The sequence below is a fragment of the Clytia hemisphaerica genome, unplaced genomic scaffold, assembly GCF_902728285.1.
Source record: "Clytia hemisphaerica strain Z4C2 unplaced genomic scaffold, Clytia hemisphaerica genome assembly, whole genome shotgun sequence".
NCBI classification, from domain to species: domain Eukaryota; kingdom Metazoa; phylum Cnidaria; class Hydrozoa; order Leptothecata; family Clytiidae; genus Clytia; species Clytia hemisphaerica.
In genome coordinates this window covers 914,889-931,961 of record NW_027104200.1, presented here as the reverse complement: position 1 = coordinate 931,961, position 17,073 = coordinate 914,889, and the positions used below count along the sequence as shown (strand labels likewise).

Sequence of the window (17,073 nt, the reverse complement as noted above, 5' to 3'; positions counted from 1 at the left end):
TTTTTCATCCTGAAATACTCCGGATTCAACAAGCGATATCTTAAGTTCCATAAAAGCTATTAAGATCGGACAGAGCTACTAATCTATTTTCTTATTTTTGAATAACGATAAGAAAGGGTTCAGCTGTCTCAGTTAGTGCCGATTTGAACCGAGTTGGTTGAAAATCGGCATTTTGGTACAGTAAAAAAAAAACATGTCCTTAAGGCAAGAAATTTGGCGTTAATTTAATTTGTCGGAAGGCTGAAAAAGTTTTTTCATAGGGAATTTAATTTGGCAGTTAAGGAAAAGCTAATTTTGGGGGGAATTTAATTTGGCGGAATTAAATTTTAGATCCAAAATCAGGGTGAAAACATTGATATCACATTCTTTAAGGAGTAAATTGCGAAAAATCGGACATACAATGAAAGAAAAAAATTTAATTTGACGGATGGCCGAAAAAATCAAATTTGGCGGATTTCAAATCAAATACGCCAAATTTTCTTTCCACCAAAATTTCTTCCCTTAAGGGTAATTGACTGAGCATTTGAGAAGAAGAGGGACATCGAACGCCGTTTTTCAAATGTATAGAATGACCCCTCTAGGGTCTGAATAACCTTGCGTGACGTAATGGCCCTTAAGAATTCTCTGTGTCAACCTTCCAAAAATACACCTCCATTTAAATTCCACGTAGATAGTTCAGGCATTTTGAATGTGTAGACAACAACTTCAGAAATAAAAACAGTTTAACATACATTTGATTTCAATAGCAATTTTTTTTCCTAAATAAAAATTGGTTAACAAAATTCATAAATTTTATTTCTGAAATAATTAAGACACAAATTAAGGTAACAAACAGTGTTTTCTGGTCTTCAATAGTCAAAAGTCATAGCATGATTTGTTTAAACATTCTCGAGTAAAAAAAATTTGAGTAAACGAGTAAAAAATTGAAAACCGGAAAAGTATGCTCTTTAGAGCTGACGAGGTTTACACTGAACGTAATAGTAGAGGGCATTTTGTAAAATCGCTCGATTGTTTTGGTCAAAGCACTTGTTATACATTTTTGGAAAGCTAAGGGGTAGGGGAATCGAAATTACGATGTTTCCAAATTTGTTTCGGACACTTTGGTGTGATTTTCGGACAAATATGACGGTCTCAGGCAAAAATCATAGGGTTAAAAATTAATGAAAATTTAAGCTTGAGAAAACGGGGACCTGTTGTATATTTTTGGAAAGCTCTCAAAAAATTAGCATTAGAGATATATTGCAAGTATAGGTGATTTCAGTACCTAACTCGAGACATTGAGCTACAAAAAGCGCAAAAACTGGACAAAACAGCTGTTTCTGGCTGAAAAACACGGTTTTCAAGGGTTAATATCTCGAGTTAGGTACAGAAATCACCTATACTTGCAATATATCTCTAATCTTAATTTTTTGAGAGCTTTCCAAAAATATACAACATGTCTCCGTTTTCTCAAGCTAAAATTTTCATTAATTTTTGACCCTATGATTTTTGCCTGAGACCGTCATATTTGTCCGAAAATCACACCAAAGTGTCCGAAAAAAATTGGAAACATCGTAATTTCGATTCCCCTAACCCTTAGCTTTCCAAAAATGTATAACAAGTGCTTCTAACAAAACAATCGAGCGATTTCAAAAAATCGAACAAAATCCCCCCTACTATAACCCCATTATTAATCAAATTACTTTTCCTAGTTTTCCCAACTGGCACACCGAAGAACTTAATGATTTTTGTTAAATTTCTATTTATCTTATGATAAACAGGTCGCTTCCTATATGTGTCATATAAGATGCAAATCCAACATTTCGGTGTATGAATCATTCATTGTCAATCGATATCTATATCGAATGTGAAAGAATCAAGCTGTCATAAAACTTAGTCTTAGTAAGTCTCAAGTAAGTCTTCATAAACTCGAATGTCTCTTTAAAACTCACAGCTTTCTGGTCCCTTCTGTTGACAATGCCTTATAATCCATAACTCGAGATAATATATAATTCAAACAAATTTGTTTCCCATTGCGTGTTGAGTTTTTGAGACTCCCCTGTATAACCTCAATTAATCATTGGGCTGAATAGAAAGGCATTTTGTCCAAGGGTGAAACGCGTACAAAGATCGGTGAAAGATCCAGAGCTAGATGATTGAGAAAATAATATCCTCCGCCCCAATGAACGGATTTGCTGACTTTAAAAACGTTTATCAATCGTCGCAACATCTTTCATCTCGACATTTAAATAACGTCCACTTCTTGCAGCAAAACACACAGCTGGTATGAAGGGTACAGTATATCTGAAGATTTGATTATACATCGATGGTAAGAACTCCAAAGCAAATTTGATAGCAAAGAAACCGATTGAACAAAGAATAAAACTAAACAATGACACTGTATATCCACTGTATCGATCCTCTAACATTGAAAATCCTTTTTCTAAGATGACCACAAATAAGAATAACACTTTATAAGATATGTAAGCTAAACCAACAGCTTCACCCATTCTCAGGTTAAAACGACTGCATTCCACATTTCTGGTTAAAGAGCGTAGGTAACTACTATCCAGAACTTGAGAAGTATTCAAAAACTTGGTAAAGGTGGTATGGCAATTCAGTTCTTTGTTTGTCGCATGGTTTTTACATTCCCACTTAGAATCTGAATCCAACAAAGCGTCCATAGGGCATCCCTCTCTTATTTCGTAAGCCTCAAAATACACAACAAAAAAGGCGATCCAAAAACCATAAACTGTCAAAAATGCAAGATTCGAAACAAAACTGTATTCCGCATAACGTGGATTGTTTTCTACTTTACGACCGTTATAAACAATAACTTTTTGAGTGTTTCCATTTTTCTCTACAACTAAACGTTCTTTGACCAGTTGAAATGGGATAGTTATAGTGAGAAACTTCAAGATCTTCTGTTGATTGGGTTTGATAGATAAAATGATTACAATGATGGTTATTATGAAGGTTAGAACAGGGGGGGGGGTCAGTGTACCAGAAGGTGGCATGTATCCTGGGGTGGGTGGGTGTTTGAGAAAAAAATTTGTCATGTACTACCTGTGTACTATAATTGGCGTGTTGGGTCCAAAATCGATTTTGATTTTTACTACCTGTGTACCAAAATAGAGGTGTTGGGTCCAAAATCGATGTTAACAGTGTGGAAACCAAAAAGGTTCAGAAATTATCTGCCAAAATAGAAATGTAAAGTTGTTCTATTATAAATTGATCAAGCCAAGTTTGTCCAAGATCATTCTTCCAAACTTCTTGGAATGAATTGAAATCCTACCAGATCCCACTGAAATGAAGGTTTATCGAGTCAATTTAAACATTCGAACATTTGAATTCAAACATTCAACATTCGTACATTTGAGGTGCCAACTCTCACGCATTGGTTGTGAGACATGCATTTCCACATGGTCTCACGTAATTTTTGAAAAGTTTGATTTCTCATGCATTTTGGATTTTTGAGAAATTTTTTCCTGTTTTTCAGATTTTTGGAAAAAAGTTTTCCCAATTTCCCGATTTTCCGAAAAAAGTTTTCCCGATTTCCCGATTTTTGGAAAAATGTTTACCCGATTTTCCGATTTTCAGAAAAAAGTTTCTCAATTTTCCGGATTTTTCAGGTAGTAACCGGTAGTAAATGGGGGGTATGGGGTGGTTTTGGTTTTTTTCCAGGTACTACCCGGTAGTAAATAGGGGGTATGGGGTGGTTTTGGGATTTTTCCATGTAGTATGGTGTACTTCAGGGGTGAGTGGGTGTCAAGTTTTGAAAAATACCTTGTAGTACACATACATGCCGCTTTCTAGTACACTGACCCCCCCCTGGTTAGAACGCCGACGAACCATAATTGAACTTCGGTGATTGATTTTGAATCCATCTTTACAAGATAAATCACAACGTCTGAATAGCAGATCTTTACACGTTTTATTTTAAAGCACAAACTTCGATGGAAAAAAAATTAAGAACAAGTTAAGAACATTTTATAGCTTTACGGACCCTAAAATACCTATTTTTTTAGGAAAATTGACACAACTACTCACAAAATGGTAAAAATAAAATATGTTAAGAAATGTTTAGGCTTAAAACTCAAAAAGTTCGAAAATTGAAAGCTCGAAAACATTCGAAATTTGGATGTTCTTATAAAAAATACGTGTAAATCAAACGTTTGAAAATTCTATCTTTATTCTGCTAACGAACAAAAACCATTTCAATCTCTTTCAGAACTTTATCAGGTAGAGTCTCTGTTCTGTTTACAATGTTAGCATTTTTAATTTGTGTGTTTATGATTTTTGTTGATAGTTGTTTTTGTTTGGATCTTGTTCAGCTCATTTTCTTCTGTTTCAAATACTGTTTGAGGCAGCATACATATTGTGCAGCCTGTTGCGGGGGTGTGACTCTGAGGTTTTAGAAATGGACTCTACTACGAGCAACTCTTTAATCAATGTTTGCCAAAATTTGTGCAAAAATGACCCTGAATGGATGGGATTACCAATTTCATTTTTTTAAAGGTTACCTTCAAAGTTACGTGAAAGCTTGTGACTCGAAAATTATGGTTTCGCCACCAATAGAAAGAGTATTTTTATGCTCTTCCTGAAAAACATCAAAGTTTATAAGATATATCAAAAGATTCAGTCTGAGAAGAAGACTTAACTAACCGGCAGATTGGATTGGATGAGTTTTGTGTTGATAATTTCTTCAATATCGTGATGTCCATCAAATAAATGAAATCTGAAAAAAGGATCAAATGAAAATTTATCAATTTAGAGCATTAACCTACGCGTCCCTGCATCTTTTGGCGACAGTTTTTTTCAGCGGAAAGCCTTTCAATAATTATTAGTTGCGAGAAAACGATTATAACCGTATAAGTTAATATCATCCAAATTCATTGTTGAAAGTCTTTTAAATATTAAACCTATAGGAAGGAAGGTAAAGTTGAGGTAAATCCAAGAAAAGAAAAGCTTTATACCTTCCTTTTGTTTGAGATGCAAGCAACTTCAAAAACGCACTATCTTCGCTGGAAATAAAGGAAAGATAGTTATATAAACGAACGGGTCAATAAATATCTCGTAAAACCACCGAGTGTAAAGCCTATAGAGCTAGAGAGGAATGTTCAACCTCTCTCAAGCAAGAAAAGTAAATCCTTAATTTGCGGATTGAATCTAGCCCTTATAAGGCATTATTAACAGAAGGGGCAAAAAAAACTTGTTAGTTGAGTTAAGGGGACATTCGAGTTAAAGTCACTCTACTGTATCGCCACTTACTTATTAGCACAATGATAAGCAATGGAATGAATTTTCTTCTTCGTCAGCATGTTGGTGTTAGCAATTTGTCGTAACACGTGACTTTTACTGCAATCCTGAATAGAAAATAAACCAAGTGCTCAATAATAGGTTAGAAAACTAACTAGCTAATTAATTAATTGAACAGTGGTAAAAGTAAAGTCCTTCATCTCAGGCGGAAAATATGAGAAATTAGCCAAGGAAGATTTTCAATAATTGTTCTAAATTCTAAGTCTTTCTATATACTTTACTGAGACGGAGAAGAACTGTGTTACACAGCACATCTTGAAATTTTAGCGAATTATGTAGAACTTTGACACGAAAAAGGCATACTTTTCATTTCAAGAACATTTTTAGGCTTAAACTCAAAAGTTAAGAACAACTGAATGTTCTGATAAAAAACGTGTGTTTTTTCTTACAGGTTTTCCATCGGAGAGTAAATAAACAGCATCAACTTCCTCGAATGATAATGCAGTCTAGAAATGTGAGAAAGATAGATCAAATTTTATAAATTAAGTTAAAAACGGGGTACTTTTATTTGCGGAATCACTTTTATTTGAGGAATCAAGTTACGCAAGAAGCCTACAAATAAATACGGATAAAGAGATACCAGACTTAATAAGGTATTGTGTAAGTTTATACTTTATTTCCTTTAGCTTGGCTCGTAATGTTCCCATCATTCCTTGAATCTAACCATCTAACCATCTAGCATGATAGATTGAAAAGAGCCCAAACCAAAGTTGTTTACTGTACCTGCAGAGCTCGCATAGTAGCAGTAGTACCATGGCATTTCAATGAATAAAACCAATCGATCAGTTCTTTACAATTCTGTTTCGAGGTGTCCATTAGTTCGTTTTTCCAGCAGGTGACGTCCGTTGAAAATACTATCACGTTGAACCTGAATGGATTTGATAGTTCCCATGGTTACAGACTTTTTTAATGACGTACATTCGGCGCTTTCTAATTCGACTTTCAATGAGAATTGGATTTTCATCGGAAATGAGAGCATATCGAATAGTAGAACGTAGTCTATGGGAGTTTCTCGTTGAAAGTGACTTTCAATATTATCAAATAATGGAGCGTATGGTAGAACGTCGAATTAGAGAACGTCAACTGTATTGATAAACGAGGGGAGGCATAGCATCAGCAAACACCAGGGTATTTTCCGGCGTGAAAACTAGGATACGCAAGGTGTTGAGGACGATGATATAGCTGGCGACTACAGAGCAATTTTCAAACTTTCTAGGGCGAGCAAAAGTAAAGTCTTAGTAAAGCTTTAGGCCACATTTTCGGATGACGGATTTTGACTAAAGTTTTCTCCTGTTTTAGCGTTTTATGTTTTTTGAATTCTTGCGGTAAATGTTAATTCTAATCCAGTGGTTTTATGAAGACCACGCGGGCCATGCAAATAAGGAAATAAATGGCTTCTAATCCTACATGGGAGATCCCACTCTAGACTTCGGCTATATGTCACGAGGGTTAAGTACAAAATCGACCGTTAAAACTATAGTAGAGCTGGATATCTTTATCTTCCCTTTTCTTGGTAATAAATTCTTCCTTACCTTTTACCAGTATTGTAAAGCTGTTTCCAAACCATTTCAGTGAATTGTTGATCGAAATTCGCCTTGTGTTGCACCATGGAACCAGACAGGTCAATCACTAACACGATGTTCTGTTCGGTTAATACGCCAAATACTCTGTGGCTATCTATGAGGGAGATAAAAACATTAGAGAGATAAATCAATAAGAGTGGTCAACACCAATATGATGTTCTGTTCGGTCAATACACTAAATACTGTTTGGTTTTTTTATGAGGGAGATAAATTGACCAGAGAGGTCAATCAATATTTGCTTTAGTCCGGATACTCGATGGTTATCTATAAGGGAGATTAAAAATATTTAAAATATAAATTACACCCTACAATCACCCTCTACGTGCATTTAGCTAGTATAGAAAATGTGTTACAAACAATCCAAGATTTATTCACTAAAGAGAATTACTTGAAAGTCCCTACTTACCGTTCAGTACCCATTCAAGCCGTTTTATATATCTCCTTAAAGCTTTGCCAACGTTCAATTCATACGTCATCAGTTCTTTCAATCGTGAATACACATGGTAAGTGACACCCTGGAAGAATGTTACAAGCATAGATTTATAAAGCCCGAAGGGCTAGATGTCGTGCTTCTGCTAAAAAGTGTGCCGTGGTTAGGTAGGAAATCCTACCTAGGCCACGTAGTGACGTTACAATAGAATTTCAGCGCTTGACCAATCAGAAGCTTCGCGAGTTTTCGAAAACAATGGCAACAATATTTTTCCGATATTCACTTTTTTTTGCCTGTGATGGCTTAAAGCACGACATCTAGCCCTGCTGAATAATGATTCCTAAGTTAACCTTAAATTTTCCAAACCTTTAAGCCCCCTGATATAGCTTGTGGAAATTTTAGCCCTGGTTTAGACGGTCAACTTTTCGCTCTGCCTTTTCTAAATGTGAATAAAAGTGAACAAAAAGTTGGCTATTTAAGTCAATGACTTCTTTTAACTTTTTCATACAAATATTTTAACTGCCAACTTTCTGCCCACTTTAAGGCGGGCAGAAAAAAGCTTAAATACAAATATTACATCATGCCTTGAAAAACACGACACGGAGTTATAAGTACAGTTTCGTCATCAACAAAGTCCCTTACTTGAACAGATAAAGAAGAATATCAGGAGATAGTGTAAACGAACCTTAAGTTCAACTTTTGGAAAAACAATGCAGTGTCTAAAGGAAAAGATTAAAATGAAGATTATACTACAGTAGATTCCTACTGCAAGAGGTACTAGATTTCAATTCTCATTCAGTATGTTGATTGGTAAGATGAATACAAAGAAATCTTTGAAATAAACAGCCAAATATCTCCAAAATATGTATCATATTGCAAGTACTTGAGTATATCAATTCTCGTCTGTGGAAAACACGATGTTGAAACGATGTGAATATTTCGACGTTCATCTAAATGACGTAATTGAAGAATTAAACGTTATTTTACCATTTCTCGACAGTTTTAAAAGTGGCTACTGAAAAGAAAGCCCAATCCTTTTCGAAGGGATATATTAATGTCTCCTTACCTTGCATCGATGGACTTGTTGAGACCTGGAACTCTGTCATGATTACATTTTCCAGTTGAAACAACTTTCTCAAACAATAGATTCAAGTTGTTGAGTCCGTATTTTCGTAGCCAAGCTTTTGATGATAAGATTTCTTCATTATCGGGAAGACTGATAGTTGATGGTGGAGAACTTTGTGGTGATTTTCTTGGTAAACGCACCATACCTGCAAAATTAAGGGGTGAGTGAAAATAATATTACATAACCAGAATAATACGTTAATTTTAATGTTAAATGGGCTCAGAAAAACTTTGTAACCCCCAAGTTTTGAGGAGGTCATTTTCGGGAAAGGTGACACCCTGGATTTTTTCCCTCTAAAAACCGGACCACCATGGATTTTTTCTCTCTGAAAAAGCTACTCAACATATGGTAACCACGCTCGATTTTCCTCCTCAACATATGATAACTACCCTGGATTTTTACGCTCAAAAAACAGGCCACCCTAGATTTTTTATTTTCCATACAACCCTGGACGTCACACCTCCTCAATATATAGGGGGGGGGGCACAACCTATTTCTGAAAAAGCACAATGACAAACAGAATTGCTTTTAATTTCGTTTCAAAGAGGCCAGAGCTCTCTTAGCCAAGATAGTTAACAAGTATTTTCATAACTGCCATTATCCAAAAGTGCTTCGATTTCCTCGTAGACGCAATTCCATTACACTTATCAAATGAGTGTTACGCTAGGATTCACAACATCTGTTAAATAACCGCTGTCAGTGTGAGCCCAGTTGGCACACAACATTGTTTCAACGTTAAAACATTGGGCCATTCCATTTTATATCCATATAGGGGATGTACGAACATTTCCAGGGGGCTAATAGACTAAATTTTATTCGTCCACCCTTACTTTTAAGGTCTTTTGCAAATTTTTCCATTTTCCAGAGTGTATTACCACATTTCTAAAAATCTTTTTTTTTGCCTTAAAAAAAGGTTCGTCCACCCCCTGTATGAAAATCTGATGGAACAACCCATTAGATAGACGTTGAAACAACGTCGGGAGCTAATGGTATAATGAAGAATACTGACCAATGTTGTTTCCAACTTCAGTATAAAATATATGATGAGCATCAGTGGTGGCTTCATTTCTCTTGGACTTTGCATTTACTTTCTTCGTGTCCCCTGTATTGAAAAAGAAAGTAACTTTTCAACTGATGATCGTCTCCACGGCGTGAAACTATTAGTATTGAAATAAAACACATTAACTTCATTCCACAATAGTAGAAAAATAAAGTACTGACTTTTTAAGTCCCAATAAATTATAAACTACAGCGGAGGCTTTTTAACTCGAATCTCTTACTGGAAAGTCTTCTCGTCCATCCATACCTCATATAAACCTTACTCCATAACTCAAAATTTCCTAAACTCGAACAAATTTGTGTTCCCTGTGCGAGTTCGAGGTATAGGGGTTCCATTGTATATCTTTTAACCTTAGCACCATGGTTTCATTGAAGGTTATGACATCTGATTGGTCGATGGTCGAAAATGTGAGAAATCATTAAAGAGAGCTTAAAGCCTTGTTTGGCTTACTGTCAAAATCTAGCAATAAATACTCTGAATTTTACCTTATTTGACATCTTCCTTAGTCGAATAATAGTACTAAAGTCAATATAGGAATACATTTTACCGTTTTCCGAAGAGGGCGTGGCTGACACAGTTGGATGTGCAGTACTTGGTCTCCATGGTGATTTCTTTTGTTTGTTATTATTGTTGTCATTGGTTACAGGTTGAGCTTTGATTTGACGACAAGAAGATGGACGAACTAAACTCTATGTAATGAGAAAATTGCAATGTAATTTTAAAAGAGGCTGTTTTTTCCTTGTCTTGGTTGAGCTGAAAAGTTAACGGGAAGCTCGGTTTGTTAAAGTTAAAGGCACCTTCCACCTCAGATATTTTTTTCGCATTGTGTTTCACAATGTTTCTGCGGTGGGCGAAAAAGCTAATTTTGGTATATGATCAAGCTCACCTACACCTGTAGAGGGCTATTTTACAAAAAATGGTCATACGCAAGTGTTTTGCAAAGATTTTGTCCAAGTTTTGTCAGAAATATGAGAAATAAAGCTGTAAAAAGTGACGGAGAGCTAAATACAAAATTTCAAGACTTATTATTTTCCCAGCTGGCACAAAACATTGTTTCAACGCTAATCTAACGTTATATGGATGTTGTGAACATTAGATGGACGTTGAAAGAACGTTGTGTGTCAGCTGGATTATTACTACAGAGAAACAATTGGTAGACTAGTAGTATATATTTCAGGAATGTTTAATTATGACCATGTTCAGACGTTACGGTTCCGTTTCACTCCGGTGTAATTTTCGTTCATATTAGTTTCGAAACGTTTCGGAGCAAGAAAACGAAGCAGTTCTGTTCCGATGAAAAAAGTGAAGCGAAACCGTTTCGATCTGTTTTGCTGTGTAACGTCTTCTTTTTAGACGTTTTCGCATTTTGACGTTCACGGAACGGAACTGTTTCGTTTCGTCTGAAGATGGTCTAAGACCATGTTCTCACGTAGTGATTTCGTTTCGCTCCGAAACGAAATGAAGCCATTCCATTGGTTAGAAGTGACGTAAAATTTGAATGTAGCCAATAGAATGGCTTCATTTCGTTTCGTGCGAACATGGGCTTAAACTTACCAAACGTGTGGATGAAAGTGCAGTATGTTTGGGTGAGAGGATCCGCTTCTTTCGATTGGTCGATGATGTGTTAGCTGTGGATGGACGAATAACTGGTTCTTCTTTCTGAAAAATAACAGAATTTTTAATAAAAAAACATTTTTCTATATCCATCTTCAGCTTTCAATGAGGCCCCAGCGATTTGAGTGATTGTGCCTTGTTGGAGTGATCTTTGATTTCGAACAGTGTGATGACATTACGAGAGAATATTTTCCACGTAATGGGATGATCAGGGGCACCGCTGGATAGTTCTATGATAAGTTGATGTTTGATTTATGCAGTTAAGAAGACCACATTTAGTGATCTACCAAAAATTTATGACTTTATTATTTAAACCTTAGATATGACGCTTTTCAGGTTTTAATTGTAATCACTATAAAAGCAGAGATGTTCAACTTGTGGTTCTTATTTGTGACTTCAGAGAATTTCCCACTGTACCAATTCTACAGTATTTGATAGAAATACTGACGAACTTTGTAAACAAATTGTATGCACCAAGATACAAAATCAAAACAAATGTCAAATGTCAAAATAAGAAATCAAAACAAATATATGGCTGGTTTTGATTGTTTCAATTGTTTTACAAGGATGTTTTAATTGTTCTTTTTAATAACACGTGGTTCACACAATGTTTACAATTTACTACTTTTATTTACTAATTTAAACTTTTGTCAACTAAAAGTGCTTTTTTGCGGAACGACCGTTTTGAGGGCGCGAAGCGCCCGAATAGGGAGTGTAGCATCCTTTCTCTAGATCTGCGCGTGGCGTAAAAAAATCTGTATATGTACGAAAATTTCTGAAAATGAGCCGGTGGAATGGCGAAATATCGACTTTGCTTCGTGTTGGATGGGGTTAAAATTAGTTTAGCACTATTTGAAGTATTTGTTTCATAAATTACTTATTTTAATAGAATATAGTCTATGTTTTGAGTATTATAATGTAAGATCTTTTATGAAAATTGCAACTTTTGTACAAATAATAGTAATAGTACCAAAACTTTATCTCCTTTGCTTTTTTCCCGCTTCTTCCAGATGTCTGGGCCCAGTCTTTTTTTCTGCGTTTCATTTTCAAAACAGCAAAGATGGCCCTGAAAACCAACGAATCTCTTCGGTTTTTGAGGTGCATGCATTAACTTTTGGACTGATTTATGGCCCATTGAAAGGTAAATCTTCATTTTTTTTCACCTTTAAAGTTTCAACTACCTTTGGAATGTTACATTAGTACTTTTTCTTTGTGTTGACTTTTTTGTATTAAATTGGATTTCATCTCACAAAACAAAATGTTTTTTTCTCGGCCATGTGTTTCATGGATATATCATATGGCCATGTTTTCTTTCCACAGGCTTATTTTTATTCATATGGGTCGTGTGTTTATTTCATTTTACTCTAACTATAATTATTTTCATCTCTTCTGTCTTCAGGGTTCAGGCGAAGGAGCTTGATTGATGTGATGGGTGACTTTTAACTACCGATCGGCCGACTGGCTGACTGGCTGAATCAGCAGTGTTTCAGAGTTTTGGTGGGTGAACGTGCACAACAAAGAAGCAGCATAAAACCAAAATATACATAGTATTATGACTGTATGAACAGATTGTGATTGATGGAGAATAATAAAATGGTCCTATCCTGCTGAATATAAATTGTGCCAGTTCCATGTTATTCCGTGCAATGTTTACGAGACAAAAGAGAAGACTGTACTGGAAAGCAGAATCAAAATGATAATTACTAGTTGCTATTTTCGTCTTTGAAGATTTTTTCAATATTTATTCGATAATGGAATCATTTTGATTTGGCTTGATTGATTGTTGATTCCTCCATTATCGCTTGCTGACTCTCGAGAGATTTTTGTTTAACACTGGAGCTTGATCATCATCAATTAGAATAATGCCGATTTATATTTGTACGATAAAGTGATAACAAAAGCATGATTGATGACTTTAGTCCAAAAGACAACTTAAATGATAAAAGTACCTGTATGTTACTTTTGATGCTAGCTCGAATATATTTTAAAACAAGATATCTTTCACAAAAAAGTGTTTTTTTACTGGCGAATCAACTTATATTTTCATAAACTCTTTGACGTGAGATTGTAGATAACGCTTGTTATTATTACCGCCTAATAAAAAGTAATGGCATTACTTAGATATATATACTTATATGAATTATAGAAGTTTTTTAATTTTATTCTGCAAGGCAAGGTTCTTGAAAAAATTAGTTTGGACTGGTTTGGATTGATTTTATAAATGAAACATTGGGAACATCTTTTTGCCGAACACACAATATCGCAAAAATAGACTCACAAAAAGACAAAATTTCATCACGCAAAAAATCTCACTAGTCTTGATAAGTTACTGGAAATTATTGCTAGGCTGCTGATTCCTTTTCGGAAAATTGATACTACATTTGAAGTGAATGATATCATAAAGAGGGATTGAGAGATTGTATACCTAGGTTCTAATGGCTGAAAAGCTCAAGATCATCTTTCAAACTACGCACTATTTTCTTTTAAATTTTGAAGGGAAATGTATAATATAATTTTTGAATTGTTGATAAATTTGTCTTTGTAAAAGTTTTATAGAGAGCTAAGTAATTGTTTCAAAAACTCACAAAAAGATGGGATAAAAGTCTTTCAATTTATTCAGATAAACTACCAGCCTAAAGCCTAATGTAATATCTTTGTTGTTGGTCATTCAGCCATTGCACAAGAAACATGTGTGTTCTTTTTTGTCACTTGCACTATTTTTTATAAAACCAGTAAATTTTTTTAAAGGTTTGGCTGTCCTTTTTTGCACTTTGAGCCTGAAATTGCTCAAAACCCGGCGTATTTAATTTTTGAGCCTCGTATTGTTCTTATAAAATTCTTATAAAAAAGAAAGAGTTGAGTTGGAAAACATTATCAATAAAAGTTTGACTTATAAAAATAATTCATTAGTGTCGAAATTTCTTCGCTTTGCGAAAACGGAACGGTCGTTCCGCAACCCCTTTTATGTTGATTTGGAGAGGAGGCCAGCGAATAAGCCCTGTCCAAAAAGTGGCATTAGAGACAAAACCTAACCCCATAAATGGGTAAACAATGGAAGATCTTGATTTCGACATATATTCATATGATTATTTGAGTACTACTGCACACGAGAGTTGTTTGATCCCGAAATTGGAACACAGATCCAAAATATCAATGTTTCCCAGTCCAAATGACAACACTGAGAGAATATCGAGGGCGACGGTAAGTGAAGTCAATACAAAACAAAGGTGATAGTTTGATGTACGGCTCTATATCGCCTTTGGTCACCTAAACAGACGACAGTATTTTGGTGTTTTTAATATCGTCGAGCAAAGTGGAGACATGCTTTATACCGTCCCCCTCGATTTATCTCAAATACATAAAGAAAAAAGTGACAATAATTGTACAAAAATTCAGAATGGAAAAAAAAAGCTTGTGTGTTGAATAATGTAAAATAGTAAAAAGGAATTTGCCCAAATACGAAAATCACTTAAATCATTCAGGCCCAAAAAACCCTAATTTTAAGCAGTTTTTGGCCCAAATTTGCCCAAAACATTTTCCTTAAAAATCTGGCTCCGTCACATTTTGGGAATTGCCATTTTGCATCATTGTGCAAAAAAAAACAGAAAAAAATTATGAGTCAACATTGAGAAAAGCTATATTTTCTTATTTGGTTAGAGGGAATTTCCCCAAAATACAAATCCATCTTTTAAGGCGAATAAGAATTTTCCAGGAAAAACCACTTCAGTCATCTTTTAAAGAATCTTGCCCTCCATCTTTGTACAAAAAATTAGAAAAAGGTAATGACAGGATTTTGCAGTCCAAAAAACCCTATTTTTAGGCAGTTTTTGGCCCAAATTTGCCCAAATATATATTTTTTCGAAAATCGGGCTTCGTCACCTTTTAGGAATCATCATTTTGCATCATTGTGCCAAAAAACAGAAAAAAGTAATGAGCCAATCCCGAGAAAAGCTGCTAACAGACGAACGGACGGCCGGACGGACGAACGTAGGTTAATTTAAAGGACCTCCACCGGGGTATCCGGAGGTAGGTCCAAAAACACCCATTCAAATAAACGCCTCCTCCCCTCTAGAATGGGTGTTTTAGAAACAAGTAGCAGTATGGAGGTATACTATGAAGGAAGACTGAGCTATACGATGATATTCTTTTAGTATTCAAACTGATTTTAACACGTTTCTATATTCCTAAATTGACATATTTGTACTCAAATAATAATGAAAAGGCAAAATATAGTTCCAGTTCATATTTATTAGGTGGTCTTGGTTATATATTATTAATAAGCGCTCTCTTTCTTTTAAACGCCCATCGTAAAATCCAAACAATTTAATAAAAGCTCGGGGCGGGTCACTTTCGGTGATCTGTCAATCGCTTTAATTGGTTTTGTTTTTAAATAAGATTGATACACGCTTTTTTTATAAGAATGGTGTAAATCCATTTCATCATGCGGATATTCTTAACTTTTTTAGGAAAATCATCCTAAAATATTCTTACAGCATTTTTAGGTTAGGATCCTAATCCAGAATAGATTTTTAACACTTAGTACATACGTCTCAAGCTTAAAATGGCATTTTTGTGAAAGGAGTGAGCCTTACTTGGGGGTAATTGACAATTTATAATTGAAAATGCTCTAAAAATAGTCAAACGTGCACAACGCACTGTGTAACGGCCACAGGGGACGTTGGGAGGATACGAAAGGTGTGCGATAATTTTCACTGATTGGATTGCTATTCCAAACGCTAAAACACAAAAAATACAAACTCTTAGAATATGTACAAACGAAAAACTTTATCCTAAAGCTATCTTAACCTAGGGCTATACAAGCAAACACATTAGAACATAGATAGGATAGAAATAAAAGTTTACTGACTAAATACAAACCAAAATAGATACTAACTAAAAAAGTTTTCCACGACACCAAAACAAGCACACCAAAAATTGGACTTCACATCACATACACAACATTACTACTGTTACATAAAAGTAGAAAATTCGTTTACAATTTAATTCATACGCCTCAAAATTCTACAATTCCCTAATGACCTAATTATATACATTATAAATATTACTAAGATGACACACAAAAGACGCAATAAATCGAATACACTGAAGACAATGAGAGACGCAATCCCAAGTGACTAATGACGTAATATAAAATTAAAACATATCAAAACAAAGGCCAGCGGCCGTCACACACTGGGCTCAACTTTAGTAGCTTCAAATTATTCATAGGCCCAATTGTAGACCCCCAGATATTCACCCAATGAACAAGTGTGCCAAATTTCAACCAAATCCGACCATTTTGGAGGTCTGTAGGCTGCTCCACAGCTTTAACCTCGTTTTGGCAAAAAACTCGTCCCGAGGCCCGAAAAATGCAAAAAGTGCCCCCAGATATTCACCCAAGGAACAAGTGTGCAAAATTTCAGCCAAACTGAACAATTTTTGAAGTCTCCAGGCTGCCCCAAAGTTTTAGCCTCGTTTTGGCGAAAAAACTCGTCCCCAGGCCCCAAAAATCTAAATTTTTGAAAAATGAAAGAAACACCATCAGATATTTACCCAAGGAACTTAAGTGTGCAAACTTTCAGCCAAATTGAACAATTTTTGAAGTCTCCAGGCTGTCCAAAAGTTTTAGCCTCGTTTTGGCGAAAAACTCGTCCCCAGGCCCCAAAAATCAAAATTTTACAAAAAAGAAAAAAAAATACCCCCAGATATTCACCCAAGGAACAAGTGTGCCAAATTTCAGACAAATCCGACCATTTTTGAAGTGTCCAGGCTGCCCCAAAGTTTTAGCCTCGTTTAGGCGAAAAACTCGTCCCCAGGCCCCAAAAATCAAAATTTTTGAAAAATGAAAAATACACCCCTAGATATTCACCCAAGGAACAAGTGTGCCAAATTTCAGCCAAATCGAACAATTTTTGAAGTCTCCAGGCTGCCTCAAAGCTTTGGGACATACACACACAGACAG

General features: G+C 35.3%; 1 protein-coding gene across 1 annotated transcript in view; it reads right to left on the bottom strand.

Moving 5' to 3' along the window:
• Nucleotides 1-17,073, bottom strand: part of LOC136815272 (von Willebrand factor A domain-containing protein 3A-like) — a 50,218-nt gene that overhangs the window by 2,426 nt on the left and 30,719 nt on the right. The window contains exons 23-34 of the mRNA XM_067071715.1: nucleotides 11,052-11,156; nucleotides 10,045-10,186; nucleotides 9,447-9,539; nucleotides 8,378-8,582; nucleotides 7,997-8,030; nucleotides 7,288-7,396; nucleotides 6,831-6,975; nucleotides 6,022-6,166; nucleotides 5,688-5,744; nucleotides 5,251-5,345; nucleotides 4,956-5,003; nucleotides 4,645-4,717 (exon numbers count right to left, since the gene is read on the bottom strand). Coding sequence (XP_066927816.1) covers nucleotides 4,645-4,717; nucleotides 4,956-5,003; nucleotides 5,251-5,345; nucleotides 5,688-5,744; nucleotides 6,022-6,166; nucleotides 6,831-6,975; nucleotides 7,288-7,396; nucleotides 7,997-8,030; nucleotides 8,378-8,582; nucleotides 9,447-9,539; nucleotides 10,045-10,186; nucleotides 11,052-11,156 — 1,251 coding nt within the window. The remainder of the gene's footprint in view (nucleotides 1-4,644; nucleotides 4,718-4,955; nucleotides 5,004-5,250; nucleotides 5,346-5,687; nucleotides 5,745-6,021; nucleotides 6,167-6,830; nucleotides 6,976-7,287; nucleotides 7,397-7,996; nucleotides 8,031-8,377; nucleotides 8,583-9,446; nucleotides 9,540-10,044; nucleotides 10,187-11,051; nucleotides 11,157-17,073) is intronic.